Below are 21,709 nucleotides of genomic sequence, written 5' to 3'. Positions count from 1 at the left end.
CTACACTGTCATGATATATTGAGAGTACAGTATTAATGGATTTAATCAAATTTTACCTAAGTCTTTTGATGCCAAGAATTGGTCATTAACATTATAAAATTATTGTTGTAAATACAATTTATTACATTTTAAAAATTCACTCCTGTACTTATATAACCACACAAACAAGCATTCAATCAAATTTAGTCTATTTTCTTAGCTATATGGCCAAATTAGCTGTGAGAAATAGGGTGTTATTTGAAACTGGAGGGGACAGTTTCAACCTAGGGTCAAATGACTGCGGGGATAACTAGAACTGGAGGTAATCTGAAAGTATTACACTAGTGCAACCTTGTCCTTGTGATCTTTTGAAGCAGTGTGATTGTTTCCTGCTATTTGAGAATGATCTCCTTGACACTTCCAGCCTCCACATGTGAAATAGAGCGATCATTTAGTATGCCGAGACATGTCAAGATATTGCTTCAATTAACAATATCTACTGAATGCTTCTCTAGATTGTGCTTGTTCAGAGTGCATGCCATAAAGTGTTAGATAGAAACAAAGCCTTTATTGAAGACGCGAGTGATTGTTCTTGAGCAGATAAGCGCCACCTGCAGTAGTTACTGTATTTAACCATTGAAATTATGCTGTTAATGTTCAGAGCAAATCACCATCATGACAGACAGCTAGTAAGATTAATGATGTGAAATGAATTATTATTGTGAATTTTTAATGCTTAAGGTCAACTCTGTGAGAATTTTAGTGATTCATAATTTGGTGACAGCGGTGTTAAGTGATATTGTTGATCATACATCACTTGAAAGTACGGTAACTCGATTACACATGATCCAATTTTTTTCATAAATTCATGTCACGTCTTGTCGTACTTTCTTGCACTCCCCTGGAAAAAATCCTGCAGATGCCCAAGTGCCTAGCTATACTACTGTATAAGCAGGCAAGGGGCGACATAATTGAAGTTTATAAACATCTTAGAGGGCATTGCTCAGTCGAATGTTCATACCTGGATCTGGTAGATGCCCACCCCACTAGAGGTCACAGCTCATGGTTAAAGATGCCACAAGTTCAGAAAATTGTCAGGGCAAACATTTTCGGAGTGAGATTTGTAAACACTTGGAACATTCTGCCAGAGAGTGTTGTGACAGCACTGAGAGTGCCATCACAACAATGTGTAACAGAAATGATTGACTGCCCAAGCAGCTAACGAGTCGATCAGTGGCAAAGAGGATAAAAGTGAAAGTACAATGGCAGCAGAGTATGAACTAAGTGCACAATTTATCCAAGCAGCTAGCCAACCCATGTGTCTGGAACACGAGGAAACATGAGAAAGTGTCAGAGCATGACGTAATCTCTCAGAATTCTTGAAAAATTTGTTCCCATACCCAGAATGTAGAGGTTTGGAGAAATTTTGTCTGAATATTCTTCCAGAAAATGCACCTGATTTTCATCCTCAGATACTCATCCCCATTAACAGTTTATACACAACCAAAGTATGAAAGGTGCAATTCCTCCAACATATTTTTTATTATTCCAGGAGTATGCTGATAAGTGCAAGAAATTACAGGAAAAAAAAACACATAAGATTAAGAATTAACTCAGGGAAGTTACAGCTGACTATGTGGTTGGTTTAGCCTCCAGATAAAAAACTGATCCCAATAGCTATATAAAAGAGGTAGCACATACATACATACATACATACATACATACATACACACATACATACACACATACACACACACACACAACACATGTATTCTCACAACACTTAAGCTCTCAGCCACAATAAGCAACCTCATCTTCTCACAATCTATTTTAAGGACTAAGGCTGTTGCAGAATGGTTGGGTTGACCTTTAAATTACATGCATATACCTAAGTTATATTTGACAGGCAATAATTTTACAAAATTATTTATGTTTCTTTAAAACTGTTTATGACACCAGATGAAAATATGTTTAATAATATATTTGCAAGATTTACTTTGATATAGTTGCCTCTAATAGTACGGTACAGTAAATGGTTTAGTATTACAGTTTTACCCAAGAAGATTTTACTGGCATGACCATGAGCTCATGTATGGAGATTACATATTTATTTCCTCTAAGTTAATAGTTATTTCTTCTTTGCTCTTCCAAGAGACTTCCAATTTATGCATAAAATATAAATGTCCTTTGTATATTTACCATGTGCATTAAGATCACGTCCCAATAACTAAAGTGGCAATCCTCTGCATGCCCTTTATTAACAAGCTATAGCCTTCAACCTTACTCTTATGAGAAACTAAAACACCACATTTGCTGAATCACCAAATTTGACTAATCCTTATTCCCAGTACACATAAACAAGCTAAACACATCCATATTATATTTATACAGCTGTAAAAGAAACCCAATGTGGATCACACTAGACTAAATTGGGTCCATTTCATTTACCCTGACCTAACCATTCCTCTTGGGGTCAGTGTATATTTAAGTTCTATATTAGCTCCATTTAGATTCTAATCTACTGGGGGTATCATTGGGGTTACAACGCAAGTCTATACGGTCCCATGGATTATTTTCAGTTGTATCTGGGCATTATTTCATTCTATTAGGTGATTTAAAGACTCTCTTATATCTCTAAGCATCAGCAGCTGTTTCATCACCATGGCAACTCTCAGGTCTAACTCGGCTGCTGTTGCTAATGACTTACTTCACTAACAACTCCATTAAAGCAAATTACCAGCAAAAGACTGAAATAATATACTTGGTATGATGTAATTAAGCAACATGTCATCTTTGGTCATACATTTAAATGGACAAAATCTAAGAAACTTAACTACAAATTATGATTTATATAGACCTTACAAGTAAAGAAATATGACTCTTACCTCCTTTTTTGTAAGAGGATGGTCTGTATCTTTCAAAAAATCGCTCCAAAACTTGAATAAAACTTAATAGAAAGAGTTAAATACTATGGAAGATTTAAATGGCAATCACAGTTAAAGATCAACACAGAATAGTCACTCAATGGGAAAAAGTGACATGAAGTAGTTTCTATTTGGCACTACAAGGAAGAATCGAAATCTAATAACACAACGATATATATTCAAAACCTATAAATGGTATCTATTTATATGTGTTGTGTACTAAAAACTATGCTCTTTTGTCTTCTTTTATTTATTATTGTTGTACTTATTGTGGCGGCCATAAATAAGTTGTCAGGATTAAATGAATTTGTTGTCCATGTAATTAACAACGAAATAAGAAGATATTGACGCCATCAGTGGTTCATAATGCTTCATACACATAACCAGATAATAGGAAAGTAACTGAGAAGTGCTGTCATTGTCTTTATAAATCAAATTCACCGCCTTGTGTAACTGCGTCACCTTAGAAAGTAATGAGGGAAATATTCCTTTTCCCTAATAATACTCAAATTTTCCGATACTTTCTATTTATATCCATTTGCTCAGCCGAGGGAAATGTGTCTGACGAAGACGAATGATTTAGATTTTAACGCTAAGTTCATATACATTTAAATGCCGCAGTTAACCAAAACAAACAAATTAAAGGGTAATCACCTGGTAATGTTTCCTTTATTAAAGACCCACCCTGTTGAAGCGTTACAACATCAACTAGGGCTCTTAAGATTTATCAGCCTTTCTTTGTCATTTTTTGCTTTACCTAGAAAAAGCTTGTTTTAAGGAATTATTTAAAGCACGTAATCGTTACAGTATTTTTTCCCCAGGTAATGATTATTCATTCTCCATGTAATAATCACAGTTAATTTCCCAAGTAATAATCCCACAAACGTTTTCAAAAAATAATTTTTCCAAATCCCTCCAAAACACACTTTTCCAAAATTCCCCCAAATTAATGTTAGTAAATGTTTTTTTTTAGACTAAGTCTAAGTCTGATTTATTTTAGCTTCATTATTTATTCTTTCTCATCTATTTCTCTCAGTCTCCTTTTCTGCATCATTGTACAGTTTTTTGCTTCATATCAAATTTTTTCTTTATCTTCTTTTTCACGTATTGTGCGGTATATAGAGGGGACCACTGTTTAGTAATGTATGGATACCAGGTATGGTACTTGTGTGATATACTAATGCACTGTGCACAGTACAGTGTATACCAAACTTGTACAGGTACTGTACTGTATTTAAATTCCTTTGAACAGAGGAGGTGGATAAGTAATTTCCATAAACAAGAAACATTAAGTGTTATCACTTTATTAAACAAAGATTTAGAAAATCAAGGAACAGGGTGCTTTAAGGTATTTATTACATTTTCCCCACCAAAACATTTTAAGGAGTACCTGTACATGAATGGTGATATTTGGGATTATGTTTAAATTTAAGGAAGTGGTATGTTATCAAGGAACAACTTAGAACCCAAATCTACTTTGCTCAATTCACAAGTTTACTCACCCAAATTTTTTTTACATTTCCAATTATGTTCCAGATTGTATGAATTAGATCCCAAACTTCAGGAGTAGTAATACATTGCTCATATGAGAATATTTTAGATACAAGTTACTAAAATAATATTACCTTTTAGAACGATGTTATTGTCAATTGTAACACTTTGGAAAGATAATCACAATTTAGGGCAGACCCAGATTACCAAGGGATTCAAATTATCTGACTGAAAGTAAGAACAATTAATCCCAGCAAGGTGGCAATATTACAGTAAGCAACTGCTGTACCAAAATGCCTCATTCTTCCATAATACTGTACAGTATTTGATTTGAATAGTTTAGTGTGAATGGTGATGTTGAAACAAAGTTTTGTCTATTTTTTTTTTCATAACTTGAAGTCTTTGGTGTATGGTCGAACCACCTGAACCCCCCTGGATCCACTGATGCAAATGAATGCTTACAGATTACACAGTCCCATTAACAGTAGCAATAATGATGTACAACAACAAGGCTCACACATGGTTGCAAGTCAATGACAAGTTCACAGCTTTTTCATCTTTACTTTATAAAAATAATAAATTGATGAAATACACATGACAGTCACAACACTTAACCACTTGCATGAAGTTTGTGCAAAGATAGTTTCTACCGTATATACAATACACACCTATAACAACACATGTTAACTAAAATAATTCTTAGACTACTGTCAGATTATTAATATCCATAATCAAAAGACAACTTAGAGTTTAGGGCTAAATCATTTCTGTTTTATTACCAAGAGGTTTAGATAAATTCACCTTTTCTGATGCTGTTTTCAGATAATGTACAAGGTAATGTACATTCAAGAGCCTGTACAGGCAGGCCAGTACCTGCCAACAGTAAGAAGTGAGTAACTGTTTGACCTTCAGTAAACTGACAAAGGATAAAGAGAATAAGTTTAAGTAAGTGATTTAATACAGTAGTTATGATTTGAATTAAGCTTTTTGATATTTTTATCATTGATTGAGAACATTACTTGTATACTGTACACTGTTTAGAGTTACTGTATTACCAATAAGAAACAATAATTTTATTCGATGTGTATTATTTGGTGTACGGTATGCAGCATCTTATTCTGTCCATTGAATGCTGACCCAAAAATTAAATTGATGTTTTTAAAATGTTCCAAACTGTGTGAACTTATGTTTATGAATTTAATGAGTGATATTATCCAGGTAATGTACAAGATTAGCACTTGTCTCTGTAACTGACCTGACACCCGTATCATAAGCAGAAATGCCCCCTTTGTAAATTTCATTATGTAATTTTGAGTAAAAGGCATATAATTTCATAATCTTCCATTAAACTAAACACTCTAGTTCATATTCAAATTTCCTTTTTATTGTCAACATGATACAAATCCAGAACATCATCGAAACAACTTCCATCCATTGTAGAAAATGTTGGATATCATATGAAATTGATAATGGTTCAGAGAATGATAGATTGCAAGTCAATGGCTAAATGTTACAATAATTATTGTATACTGTAGTTTATATAACAGTAGCATAGTGAATAAAATAAATTGCATATAATCATCGTGCCATACCTTGAGGCTTTGAGCACATTGATACCAGGTGGCTAATGGAGAATATTCTCAAATTATTTTTGCTCTGTACCATTGCTATACTTTCCTCCTGAAGGCCTGATATAAGGCTATGAGCATACATATATAAAAAAGTTGCCCAGTCGACTTATAATGTGAGCAGTCTCTACAGTACTTGTTTATGCTAAGAAATAGGAATGTGAGAAAAGAGTGAATCTTGCAGAAAGGGGATATTAAAAGTAGGGAAGCAAGAAAAATATTTATAAAAAAGCAAGAGGAAGCAATAAAATATATGGAATAGACAATGACACACTCTGCTGGAAAGTGTGGAGGTGTTACAGTTCTGTAGAATCCAAAGAGGAAATCAACAATGAAGAAAAGGACATCCTCTCCTTCAGTAGTACAGGACTGTACTGCCATTAGATGACTAAAGCAAACCAAATTATGGTCTACTAATGAGAAAACCTTTGTATTATTAGTGTCTGCCAACTGAATTTTTTTTCTTCTGGATTAGGTCTTGCCACACACATAATTAGGATAAGTGACAAACATATCATTTAACTTTGTATTTAGGTAATCAACCACTTTTTTTTTTAAGTGAATACTGTACTGTAGTTTCCAGTGGGTGACACTACAATACCTATTATTGTATTAATAAATTTAATATGTTGTTGTATGAAAACACTACAGTATTATCACAAACAAAACAATTGCAGAGTATTAGTATATCAGAATACTACTGTATATGCATAACTATATGGTAAGAGTGAGGCTAGATTTGTTATATTGATCTATTTTAATCATATTCATCTAAACATTTCAAAGTAACAGAGACCCAAGAAGAACATTGTTAAAATGTGATGAAGAATTTTGTAGATGTTATTGGTTTGGATATCACATAAAAGATAACAATCACATTTTGCTTATGTCAAGCAATATGTATCGGTAAAAACTGTACAGTACAGCACCATAAGCATTATTTTAGCAATGTACACAACAAGGAAACCAGAAGATGGCAGAAATAATGAGAAGTAAAAGTAGATTATACAGTACAGTAAATGGAGACAAGGAAGGTAGGAGAGGAAACAACAGTCTTTTTATAGATAGGGTGAAGTTTGAGAATTTATTATGGAAGACGACAAAGCCTTCCTGTGGTATGAATGATGGCAAAGAATCATGAATGAACAACAATAATTCTTAACTTTCACCAGTATATGTATGACTATTATTATTATTATCATTATTATAGCTAACTGAACACAACCACAGGATTCAATAATTATCTGAATCCACTGTCTGTTATATCATATCTTTTTCACAACTGAGCATTTGAAAAGTTGGTTCCTTACTTTTAGTTTGTGTCATTTTATATACAAAATTCTAATGAGTAAAGAGATGAATTATAATATTTATACTATACAGTGCATAATACAAATAGTGTACTGTATAACAAACACTTGCATTGAAACACATAGCAGATAGTGTGTGTGTCTTTTAATGCTTGTATGATTGTATTAGTTTGCACTTTGCTGTCAAAGAAACTGATTTCTAGAAGAATATAATGACAACAATGGTAAATTGTGTTGGGACTGCAGACTGTTTTGTGTAGTCTAAATTATGCTGATCAAAACCAACAGTTAAAGAAGTCATGGATTTTGTACTTGAAAAAAAAAAGTGTCAAAGAATATGAGCAAATCATTTGATGCATCAAAGAAAACAACTACCGGTAGTGTAATCACGTACCATTAACAAGATTAGATTTATAGGGAGTAAGAGTATCATAAGAAGTGACTTAATACACAGTAAGGAAGACGTTCAAGTTGATGATAACAAATGTACACTCTTTTGAATAACTGAGATGGATGACTATTTTAACCTCTGAATGTTCTGGAACTCCTTAAATGCTTCCAAATATTACTGGAATACCCCATGTCTCATGTTTTCAGGAGAATATGTTGTTTACCTATAAGTACTCAAGATCTTAATATCATTAGGCTTACTATACTGTACCTGGAGAATGGTTGTTAATCGTGTAATGTGACATAAACTGCCGGTCAGTCCCTTGTGTCTTATTTTTTGTGCATGCACTATAATGAACAGGACAGTTAAACAGAAAAAGTTTCAGGGAGCATACTGCAAATATTTACCAGCCTATTTCACCATAAGACACGAACATATGAGTTATCTATTGACTTGTAAAATTTCTTATGGTTGTGTTTAGTATACTGTACAGCTGATGTAATGTAAGGGCTATAATACCATATAAAGTACCTGTACAGTACACTAATATGTGTTAAAAATCCTGTAATGGATGGCCTCAGTCATTCCTAGACTCTATCCTTTGTTTTCCCAGTTACTTACTTGTTTTCTTCACCACTTGTCATCTTTGTAGCCAGTAGGGTGGTCAGTCAGTTCATTGTTAGGCACTATTGACAAGTACAGTACTGAGCATGTATGAGGTCTTGGACATGTGCCAGTGTTGGTCAAGTCTGGGTTTAAGGGAGCTCACATATGTTGCTATAACAACTTTCTCTGGCAGGTTATTCCTAGAGTTCATAACTTTATATCCAAGGAAGTTAGTTATCTTTGACAGTTTTCTGCACAAATATCATCTTTAACTTGAGGCTTTGACCTCTTAGTGTGGTGGCCATCTGCCAACTCCAAATATGAATGTGATTTCATTTAAGACCAGACTTGATCAACACTGCCACAAGTTCAGAGACATTCAAGAGTGTGTAGTACTTGCCAACAATGCATAGTAGAAAAAAACAATCATCTGACCAGCCAGTAAGCTGTAGAGTGGTGAATGGGATAAGCATAATCATGTACAGTCGCCAACAAAATACTCTCAACACGTCTGGTAGCATTATTTTGCAGTACTTATACAAACATTCAGGTCGTGTCACAATGTTTCCGTCACCTATCCCATGTTCTATAAAGCAAGGCACACCAAAGTGTCACTTACATGCAGGATTTTTGGCCATTAAGTATGTTTATGTTGTCGGCAACTGTACATTTGACTAAGTAATGTCCTTTGAGGTGCTTATAGACTTATAATAAATTGCCTCTTGCCCTTCTTAGTAAAGAATCGGCAATTGAAGGTGTTTTAATATGTCTTTGTACGTGAGGTGTCTGAGTACAGTACCAGCACCAGTTTGATAGCCCTCCCTTGGACGTTCTTGACTGGAGATCAAACAGAATTACAGTACGTATTGTACTGTACAGCACTCCAAGTGAGGGAGCACTGTACTTTTGAAAGCCTTATGTATTCATAATTATGCAACCCACTTTAGAGATGAAAGTTCATGTAAAAAAAAAGGGGGGGGGGGGTTACTAAACAATGTTTTAAGCAAGCTGACCTATGCAGAGATATGGGATATGTGGAGCATTTCATTGTTTACAGGGACATTTAAGATCAACATAAGATGTGAAAATATATTACAGTTGTGATGTTGGAAGTGAAATGTCTTATAAATCTTAACTGCATATAATCTTAATGCAAGGATATAATACTAGTAATTAAACTTTAGTGAAGCAACATTAACAATATTGGTATTCAAATTACTTAAAGAAATACATATACTGTACACCAGTTGTTAGATGCATCACTTCGAGTACAGTACTGTATACTGTACAGTATTGTGGTAAGTGGTAATCCAATCTAGAGAAATTGTGTACATTCTTTATTTATTATATGAAGTGCAATTATCTTGTCTTAATATATGCACAAAACTTTAAAAAAAATTTATATAATACCTAGAATTGTGCCATTGACACACATATTATCAAAAAGAATTTACAAGTGAAACAAAACATGAACCAGGGAAAAATAGTAAATAGAAGGAATCATACCGTAAGGCCATCATGTGATAGCACACCAGTGTTTAGTCATCATGACAGGACAATGTAAGACATAAGAAATGTAAGGCTGTAAATATTTACACACAAATATGAAGCTTTGAATATTTCTTTCATGTTCATGTTTGAGATTTTTTTTAATTATCAAGACAAACCATTCAGGTAATGAGTGTTGACGATATGTTGCAATTTTAGGACAGTCTGGGACAATGTAATGTTCTAAGATTCCTTTAAAATAGATTCCTTCATTCAAATTTTTTCAAAGGTGTATAACACTAACAGTTCACAGATATCTCATAAACTGTGCACTAAGATATTAGTAATATTAAAATTTTTCTAATGAACATTTTTATCACATTACAGTATTACATGACACACCAGGGTCAAGATACATACCTCAAAAATACTTGAATATGCAAACTAACATTTGTTCACTTGGAAATATATCAATAAAAGTTTATTTAAGACAAAAGTGACCAATTCAAATGCATGATTACTTCTGTGTCAGTCCAGTAAGTCCCTTCCCTTTACAAATCTGTGACAAATCATATAAAAAAAGCTAAATCACAGTAGCTAAGATTGAGAAAGTCATACCAGTCACATATCATAAATATACTGGCAAACAGTGCCGCAAATTGTAATCTAATATTATTTGTTGTCTGCATGAAACAAAGAATCTTTGTTTGCAGTAAGGGAAGACCTGCAGCAAACAGGTGAAACGCCGGCAAAGGTGGTAACAAGCCAAAGAACCATAGTTAACTACGTAAATGACTCCCTGTGATCGGAGTGATCAACCTTGTACTGTACTGTACTGGGTTCAAGGTCAGGGATAGTTCTACATAAGTTACCTGCATTATGTTGTACCTACAGAGCTTCCTAGAAGAACTTAATTTGTCTCTATGTAGTACTGTAGTTGTATTGTAATAGTGCAGCAGATAAAGCTTGCAAGCACTCAAAGCTGACAGCTCAACTACCTACAAGTTCAAAAATGAATTAAATTTGCTCGTAATTACAAGTACTGTACCGTACTCTTTGTATATTTTTCCATGTTACAACCTACATTAGAGGCAGCAAATGTAGGTCATACAGTCAATGTAGTACCTGTACAGTAAATAGTTATTTTCCCCATTAGTTTTGATGGCCCTGCTGTTAGTTCCTTTAAGTAAAATCCTATGTGGGTCACTATAGTCATTTCTCTGGACCATAATTTATCCAAGCACACCACAGCTCCACACCAGGATACCACAGCTCTAACACAATTACCACAGGTCAGCATACCGTAATAATGACCAGTATTTTGTTAAAGCCTTTTAAAATTCCTATGATATTGCTTAGAAAAACTATGGTGACCAACAGTGTGTAACAGAGATATGACTGACCTGCTGTGTGGCTAACAAGCCGATCAGTGGCGAAGTGGATGAAAGTAAGAAAAGTAAATTATTTTCATGAGAAAATTGTATGTGCAGTGTACCAGTATAAAAATTGAACTCCTCTAATCTGGTAACCTTGGGACTTATGCATATCTTAGACTTTTGTGATTCATAGGAGTTTACAAGCTCTCAGGTAAAAATTACTTAAAGAATCACAATACTGTACTGTACAGTGTTTGGTAATACACAGTTTATGTTCTTGTAGTCATTAAATCATTAATACAACATTTAGTGCTTTATGCAATAATCTAAAAGTTGTTTGTTACCTTCTCAGTAGTACAGTATTACAGTAGAGGGTCCTAGATTGAAAAATGAATACTGGGTATGTCAAAAGAGGATTTTCAAATGAAATTGACAACGTGGCATTAAGTATTACAAAATTGTGTGTTACTGTTTTTTTGTTAGAGCGCCATAAAAACCAGACAGTTTTCAAGTAGTACAGTATAATACTGTATAATCTTTCAAATTTAATTTTTTTTTTCTGATACAACTAACATGCATTTTTTATACAGTACATTATTTCCTAATTGTTCTGACCACTGGAATTTATGGTTTATGGAAATCCAGATTAGTGAGGTTAAACCTGTATCATTGTACAGCCGATGGAGAGGAATTTGTGGAAAGTGATGGCAGACTGTGGAATACAGGAGAGGAAGGGAAGCTTATTTGAGTATGAGAGTGTGATTGTTGGGTAATTCAGTAATGAGTAGTAGAAATAATGAGCAGTTAACCATTGTTTAGGGTCAGGAAGTAATGTTAAGCCTGTGTAAGTGGTTGAAAGGCAGAAAGTAAAACTGATGACTATACACTGTAGCAGTATACCCAGGCACAGTGCTAATCTCTGTAGCCAAAACTATCAGGTAGCCTGCAGTCTCCATTGTAATACCCCTATGTCTTTAACATACAAAGGCAATACAGGTCAATAGGTTTTCAGAGTACCTACTGGTAATTACAATTCACACCTGAGTTGACTGGGGCATATATTTGGTAAACAAGGCTCCAAGCTAGGACTTTCTGATCCAAAGTTAGTTCTGTACTGTGCAGCATAGTATTTGAAACACTTGATCATGGCCTTCACTTTACCAGTATAAGAAATTAGGAGAGACAAGGATTAAGAAATGATATACAGAAATGATATACAGTAATTAAAGTGATTAAAATGTAGATGAAAAATTTTTGGGGGGTACTTACATTCTGTGTGTAGGGAACAGTCCAAGGTGGCTCAAGTTAGAACTGCAGTGAATGAAGTGCTTATGGCAGGGGGCTCCAAGAGGTGACAACTGTATGGTGGTAAGTGTTAACAGATTGTGCTTGAGGAAATAAGTAATAATTTAAAATTAATAGGACAGGACTAGGTAGTGGCATCACAGATATGATGCTACTGTATACAGTACTTAATGATAAAATAGTAACGTGACACTGTATGTTCATAACATCAATACAGTAATTTTAGATGATATTGAAAAAGTATACCTGTATTGTAATGTTTTCTTTAAGTGATCTTTCATGTCTACTGGAGAGCATACGCAAAATTATATGATGAATTTTGGTTCACTTGCCTTCAAAATATTAGATCAATCTTTAGTTTAGAATACTGTAGTACCTCCAATTTGTCATTTGCTTAATTTATATATATGTACCTGTGTATATATATATATATATATATATATATATATATATATATATATATATATATATATATATATATATATATATATATATATATATATATATATATATATATATATATATATATATATATATCTCACTTGAACATCCCAACCATATCAGTTCTTTCTTCTCTGAAGTACTAAGGCTACATAGTCTTGTTCTTAATACCTAAATGAACATATTAGACTCTACTTTCTATTATGGCACAGTACAGTACTGTAATACCCTACAACACACTAGATCTAGCTGTGTAGTAACCTTAGGATGACCACTCAACATTTATGCAGAAAACCTTTTTTTCACTTTAGTAAGTTCATAATGGAATCTGCACTTCTGACCTACAAGGAGCAGTTGCCATATATTTATAATGATCAGTTACGTCTGCTAATATGCCACATCCTGATCTCAAAGACTTTTCCTAAGCTTCATTATTATGGATCTGGTAATGTAGCAGTTATAGTATAGACAGTTTTGAACAAGATTAATAGCAAAAGATCATTGTACTGATTGTATGTATTACTTCCTGATGCTTCAGTAAACTAGTTGGGGTTCAGTCAGCATTGTGTTTTGATATCCAGTTCTTCTACTGCCCCTCATACTATTCCCCTCACATAAGCTGCTATATATTCTCATAACTAGCTAAGCACTTAGCTGGCAAGTACACGACAGTTGGCTAATCCAGGAATACAGTGTTAATCTAATAACTTCCTGCTTCTGTATTCTTACTAAAGGATTGATGTTTGCTGTGAGTGGATACCTCAGATATGACCCGTGAAAATGGAGATGACAAAGTTTAAGGATCTGGATACAAAGACCTGACACCTTGAATCAATTAAATATAAAAATAAAATAAACATTGGTTCATCATGGAAGTTTTGGAATGGTTTGGTGTGAGGTGATAACTAAGACATGCAGAAGATAATGTGGATTAAAGGTGTAATGCTAGAGAAGAGGATTTACTAAACTTCACTCAATTCACAATTACACATGACTTACAATTTGTTTTTTCAACAGTCACAAGCCAGAAGTAGTGGTCGTGGGAAGGCAGTAAATCCAAAATGCAAATATAAATAAAATGAAGTAATGTTGACCCTGTTGTTCAGTTTTAGCATTTCTTTAACATTATGGATCAATCTTTAAGGCATATAAACCAAGAAATATATAATAGGAATATCAGATCATTCTTGGTAGTTACTATTTTCATTTTATATTATTTTTTCACACCAATAAAATTTAATAAGTTCAGTGAACAATTTATTGATGACTGTTAACAGTGGACAAATAAAAGCTGCCTTTGGAGCATACTTCATTCTTGCCAGTATCAGTATTTAATGTGTGCTAATTTTATCATAACTCCTTATAAAATCTTGGTATCTGTCAGACTGACCATGAAAATGAAGATGTGACTTCCTCTGTTATGCTGGATGTAAAGTCAACAAAAATTTTCTCTGCACCTCTGGATCTGATGGCCTTCGTAATGATCACTGACTGAGGCCTTGTTCATTTGGTAAGGTTGGTACAGTATTTCTGATTATGTGATGCAATGTGTAACCAATATGACATATTCTGCATATCACATATAATTAGTACAAAGAAATGAACAGGAACCACCTTAGTAAATGAGTATTATTCAGAATTCTTGGTCCGGTTTGTCATATTGTAAAACACCGTAAAGGTGCAGAATTTTTTTTGTTGACTGTACCTTATTATTATCAAAGGATTACCAACTCTTTTTATTCTTTTAACAGACTATTAAAAATATTACTGTACAACCACTACAACATCTGATCATAAAAATTATTTAAGTTGTTAATATGAAGCTCATTGTAATCATACTTATTCACTTGTGAAAAGCAATGATGAAAATTATAACATGTAATCTATGTGAAGAGGCCTATACATTAGTACTGTATATAAATGATAAATGAATCTACCTTTCCATGGAACATAATATAAACATGGTGCTTAATGCTCATTATATAACCATTCAATCCAGTTTGTGATTACAATACTAAACATTACAAGTCCTCGCTCAGAAAACTAGAAATTACATGATGAGAGCAGGAGATGAGGACTGCAGGAAGGGACTTGTGAGGAGAACTACAGGGGGTGTATATAAAGGTATGTGTATACCTTTCTGTGCAATGGACATGAATACCATATAAGGGCTCAAATCCCAAGCAGTTAGAAAAACTAACATTCTTTGACAAACACCAACTACAAGCTGGCAGTTACAAGATGTACATTATTTACATAATAAATTATGTAAAGCACTCCTGGAGTGGCCATATTCCACATAGGGGCACTAGAATCACACACTAGGTATTGTTGTTGTATTGGGCAGCTAAGTAACCTGAAGATATGTTTTGCTTGAGAATTATCACCATAAATTCTTGGGTCTCAACATCATCTCTTGTCACAGAACTTAGGTTATCATGACAAGTACAGTACAGTGTGTGACTAAACCCAAACTATCACCAATATTACGACTAACATCACATCTTTCTTATCTTACATCAAATCTTACTCCACTCCATGGCTGTTGTTTAGTTCTCGAATCTAAGCTCACACTTCACTCTCTGTATGTACAAAGCAACTCCTCAGATGAGTTCAGTAATGTTTACTTCATTACAGAACCTCACACCAGGAGCACCTAAAGACCAGAACCAACCACAAAAGGGTCAATATATAGGATTCACTTCCATATCTCATGACCATTGTTGCACCATAACAATGACATATTGATAAATCATATGCCACAGTAATAGCACTAACATTAACTTAACACAGTCCACAGACAATAGTCAGGATCAGTCTCAACATAATATTTACATTCAAACAAAGAGTCTCAAACCACAAGATTTCCTCATCAACAGTTAAATCCCCACTGTGACTATAGAACTAGCCTTCACCATCTATCTTCTTGTATGAATTATACTGTATATCCACACTATAGGTTTATTTTACAATTCATCAAACTTTATAGGCTAGATTTTTACCCCATACTTGCTACAACTATAAATTTTTATTTTTTAAATGTTTGCAATAAGTCCCCTGAGGCAACAGCTCAGCCATGGCTAAGATGAAGACTAAGTAACAGCAAGGGCTTAAACTCACCACAAAGTTCAGCTCATCTTCCTTCACAGCCTGCATGCAGCTAAACTACTAATACTACTACCTACTTATTGCTGAAACTTTCTTAGGCATTGTGCATTACATTACCTTGCTTTAGCCTCTGCTCTGCACTATCACTGGATATATGTGTGATACAAAGTGTTTTGTCTGTTTTAATAGTTTACAGTTACTGGCACTATGTTCAATCTGGAATGTAACAGTTTTGTTATGTTTTTGTGCGTTTATTGTCCCTTGTCTAAGTCTCTGATTGATCTAAAAGATGTAAAGGAAGTTTTATTAGAGTTAAATTTCCCATGGATATAAGAACTAAGGAGTTGTCTTAATTGCAACTACTTTAATTTGTCTAATGTAGTCAATATGTATGGTATTAAATGCTTTCCTCTTCAAAAACCATAGAAAAAAATGTGATACAAAAAACTTATATAAATTAAAGCAGAGTGTATGTTAAGAACTTTCTCAAGCTGTGCAATTTCCTGGCAGCACATACAACAACTGTACAATTACTGACTACTCTAATGTTGGTCGTACGTAATACAATGAAGACATAAGCATTGCTCTTGTGTCTATTCATCTGTTGGCAAATATATGTAAAACAAATCAACCAATGAGATCAGCTGCTGGTCAGGGCTTATTAACTCTCATAGAGCTGACTTTCCCGGGACCAGCTGAAAAAAGTACTGTATAGCTAGTGTACACAAGCACAGAACCCCAAAGCCTTACTGTACAGCACGTGACTAGTGGGCCTGCCGTCCTACTCTTGCTCTATTACACAAAGTCTACAACAGTTGGCAGATCCTAAAGGGAGGGAGGACGGACCATAGAAGAATGAGTTAGAACTCCCGAAGCTACCGGGTGAAATATTATTATCATGAAAAACAGTAGACTGTAAGAACAATATTAACAGTTATGAAAATAGCCTTATCCATATCACTTGCCAAAATCCTTATCCTACCCTTAAAGAAACTGTTGCATTTTAAGTAGATAGTACTTTGAAAAATTTACTTATTGGGTACTTGTGCTATTACAACGTATTGCACTTTGGATTCCAAATACACAATCAGTAAAGTGGTGAACTTATAATACCAACTCTTCCTTAAATGCCATCATGTCAGGTGAATGACAGTGATAATCTAGTCTTAAAATATAAATACAAACATTGCACATCACTGTTGCACAAGTTTTAGCCTAAAAAATCATGAAATATAATAAACACAACCGTTTATACCGGTACCTTAGTTTTTTGAAGGAGTAAACAACTATAAACTTCCAATTATGAAGAAAGTATACATCATTTGACTGTGAACAATAATGAAACTGTGTACAGTATAAGAATAATGTAATATATACATTTTATCAACAAATGAATGGCACTCCTCTGGGCTTAAATGACATAAGTTAGTATGGAGTTTTTGGTTAGTCTACAAACCAGCACCAATTGTAATGCTTACCCCATTTGCCCACCACCCAGAGTGCTGCCCCTAACCCCTGTATCCCCCTATCATTCCCAGATATATCCTACCCAGGGCAGCTCCGGTGAAAGCGCAATGACAGCAGTTGTCCTTTGTCTGGTCTTCATTCATTGTATGGTTATCGTGAATAACAGTTTCATTTATTTGTACTCGGGCTAAAACACATGTGGCAGAGTACCACTAAATATAAAAATAATTTTTTTTCCTAAGTAGAGTCATGAGCTATGAACAGAACATACATGATATATATGGTAAAGCAGCAGAGCTAAATACCCCTGTACAACCAGCACTCTGCTCTCATCAGTGGGGGTGGCACCATGTATAACACACCATGTACAATGCACCATGTACACCACATCATGTAGAATGCAAGAGGTACAACACTTCATATATGATGCATCCTGTACAACACACTATGTAAAACACACCATGGTGTGTTGTACATGATGCAGTATTAGATGGTGTGTTGTACATGGTACTATACACCATGTGATTTTGCATCATGTACAGTCTCACCCAAAAGTTTGTTAACTCTCCCAGCCAGCTATTGCTGCACTGCTTGCTTCAGATGTATGAACTTGAGTCTGTTACTTCGAACCTTTAGATTCATTCGTATCGGTTTCATGTTCTGGTTGGTACTGAGACAATTTCAAACACCTGAAGCAGGCAGTGCAGCAATAGCTGGCTGGGAGATTTAACGAACTTTTTGGTGAGACTGTACAATACACTATGTGCCACTGCACCATGTACAACACATCATGTGACACTTGAACCAAGCTATCAGACTCTATGTGTGTCTTGTGTACTTATCATGCATGACACTCCTGCATCTGTCCATCAAAAGGCATATTAGAAGACTCCTGCAAAGCTAAGATTGAACTAGGTGACCATCTACAGCCAAAGTTAAATCAGGTCACTTTCTTAGGCTAAGAATAGCCTGAGAATCATGTGTCCTATATGGCCGCAGCCAAACCTAAGGTACCCTTACTTCTTAACCCTTAATAATAACAAAGAAACTTATGAGTTCTGTACAGGGAGAGCAGCATTTCAGGGATCCCACAGACAATGAACAACTGGGATAGATAAAGGGCACCCAAGAATTCCAAAGTGCAAATGAACCACCACTTTTATACATGATCTAACACTGGGTGAAGGGACCACCAACATTTCAAAAAGCACTGCTAGTTCCTCTTCAAATACTATACAAACTTGGTCCATAGGAACACATATACAGTACATTTGACATTTCACATATATGTCAGTGCACAACAAGATGAGGGTTAAGGAAATTTTCCTTGTGTGATCCATTTCTCTCTCATCTCTCAATATCCCCTAAAATCTTTTGTAGTATCTCTCTGCTTGTGGTTTAATCCATCCCTTACTTGCATATTCATTTAAAATACAGTATGTTTAAAACGGATACAAGTAGATGTAAATACAAACGATATGTAATTCCTAAATTAAGACAACTGAAATTAATCACCATAGTACCATATTGGCTTCTTGCAATGACTTGAAATTCTCATGATGATGATGTCACATTCTGATTGCTTTGTTGAAATTAAAATGAATGTGTCTGTTCTACTTTGGCTGACAAACTAATGACAAATGTATAAAAAATTGTCTTTCTTTACCAGTATGTCATGCTCATCCTGACAAAGCTACCACATGAAGTTTAATTGCTATTCTAGTTTGGTGAAAGGAATATTAGACTGTCAATTTCTTAGTCATTTAGCTACATTAAACACCTCGTGAAATATTATGGGCAAAATAGGTGCTCATTTAAATGCATCACCAAAGGTAAATTCTAATATTCTTTCATCACCTGTTTTCATTAAATCTTTTTTTAACATCAGGAGGATATGAGACATAGATAAAACTGTCACTCTGCTCTCTACTTAGACTAGATGTATCATAATATTTGTCAGATTCTGGAAAATCTTGGTAGTCGTCATAGTCATCTAAATAATTGTAGCGATTTCGTCTAAGTCGTCGCTGTTCATAGTTGGGCATAAATGTGGTAGCATAATTAAACATACGTTCCTCGGTGATGTAGTACTTGGAGCCAGGCCCGTAATCCTCTGGAGCATAAGACAACCGCGAGTCCTCTGAGTAATGTCTTGAGCGATAAGACTGCCCATCGTACTCACTATACAAATGGCTGACATCACTTGCATCGGGGTATAAGGGACCCTCATTGAAGCCGGAGTCTCGACACTCACTTTCTGATTCTGTGGCTGCAGAATGACGGAGTTTGGTAGATCTGATGGGTGGGATGCCTCCTGCATCATGGACACTACCTGGCGTGCTTGCTCCTCCATCTTGAGACCTGGAGTAGTACAAGTGTTGTTATTGGCTGAATGTTGTACGAGATGTCTTTGATAAATAATGAAATCTAGATGTTTTAATGGTATGGCTAAGGTGACCTGAGAAATGGTTTAAAAGATTTGTAGTCTAACACTGATATAGGTTTGAAGAATTCTAATGAGTAAGGTTTAAGAGACAGAGAGGTATGTAAAGTTGTGAGGTGCATCATACTTACCAAAATCAAATTAAACTCCCATAGATGACAACTGTATAGATGTCTAACAAGTGAGGCAGTGGTAAGGTGGACATAGGTTGAAGAAACTGTAGTTCAACAAGGCTGTATTTTAGAATTAACATTCTATTGGGCCCTTAGCTTTGTACAGTAAACACACCTCATGGTTAAGACTTTCTCAGCCAAAGCATATGTCACAGGCCCCTGTTCATGCACATTCTCTGCATTGAACAAAGCACCGAGAAACTTCCCCTGTAAACTTTCAATATTTTGTGAGAATGGCTGTTTGTCCAGTGAAGCCCTTGTCCTGTGGAAATTAGTAAATATGATAATTGGAGAGGCTTACAGTTTTGTAAGTTTTTGAATTGAAAACACAGCACAGGACTGATTATTTTAATAAAAACTTTTCACATTTGGTACTACAGGTACTTGTATATTATATAAAATACAAAATATAAATTTTTATCAATTTCCAATTTCATATAAGAATATGTAGAGGAAAGATTTATTCCTTAAGAAACGTAAACTTAATCATAGTTTGTTAAATTCAGTTCTTATTGCATTTCATCTGGATATTTCTTAAGTTCCAAAAGTTGTTAAAGTACCAGAATTTTTTTTTATATGTATACATATATCATTTTCAAAATGATACATTGTTAATAGTACTGTACATCCTTCCCTCACTTTACAGGAGTTAACTTTACATTAGTTTGATCTTACACAATTTATTTTCTAATACCTGTACTATAATTTGCTGAGCCTGGAAGTGAATGCCCAAAGACCTCCCTTCAGTTTGTGTGATAAGCAATGCATACTGGGAGCACAGGTCATCATCATCAATGTTTTATGGCCATTTGTCAATTTTGCCTGGATTAGCCATGATTACTTGATGGTAGTTTTCAATGTTAAGCGGTGTCTTGGATAATGTGTGCAAGTGGTAATTACAGTGTCAAGTGGTTTCTCATTCAATAATGTGTTTTCTGTATGTTCTACTACCTTTACTTGCATAATGGCACCAAACAAATGTCCTACCAAAGCATCTTGGTGAAAATGTCAAGCAGGAAATTCAAGACAAGGATTGCATTGGAAAGTAAGTAAGAAATAATTCAATAACTTAAGAGTGAGGAGTCTGTTGCTTTGCTTGGCATACTAGAATGTAACAGTAATAAATAAAGATGAACAACAAAGTACAGTACACTACTGTACTGTACTGTACTGTACTATAATGTACTAAGATACTAAAGGAGTTACTAAGGAAAACACAATAATAATTTCTCCGTTAGCCAGAATCTCTCTTCGCAGGAACTCTCCAATATCCAGAATTGAAATTTGATTGGAATTTTTCTGGAAAATTTATCTCAATTCTGGGTCTGTGAATAATTTTCTGAGATTGAAAATCAGGCTCATTTTCTATAAAATTATGAGAAAAATTCCAGAAAATCTTTAAAAAAAAATTCCGGGTCTGAGAACAAATTCAAAGGTTGAAAATCAGGCGCATTTTCTGAAAATTTCGAGAAAAATTATGAAAACTCTCTCCAAATTTTTTTCTTCCAGTTCTGGGAGCAAATTCCGAGGATGAATTAATGCATAATTACCGGAAAATTCTGAGAATTTTTTCCTAGTA

General features: G+C 34.6%; 1 protein-coding gene across 1 annotated transcript in view; it reads right to left on the bottom strand.

The window, feature by feature from the left end:
• Window positions 1–4,190: 4,190 nt before the first annotated feature.
• The window catches only part of LOC121867846, a 29,018-nt gene continuing 11,499 nt past the window's right edge, over window positions 4,191–21,709 (bottom strand). The window contains exon 10 of the mRNA XM_042367965.1: window positions 4,191–19,875. Within this exon, the coding sequence (XP_042223899.1) occupies window positions 19,368–19,875 (508 nt within the window). The 3' untranslated portion in view covers window positions 4,191–19,367. The remainder of the gene's footprint in view (window positions 19,876–21,709) is intronic.

The sequence above is a fragment of the Homarus americanus genome, unplaced genomic scaffold (assembly GCF_018991925.1).
Source record: "Homarus americanus isolate GMGI-L3 unplaced genomic scaffold, GMGI_Hamer_2.0 scaffold37049, whole genome shotgun sequence".
Lineage (NCBI taxonomy): Eukaryota > Metazoa > Arthropoda > Malacostraca > Decapoda > Nephropidae > Homarus > Homarus americanus.
The sequence above is the reverse complement of the archived record's forward strand: the minus strand, read 5'-3'. Positions and strand labels throughout refer to the sequence as shown.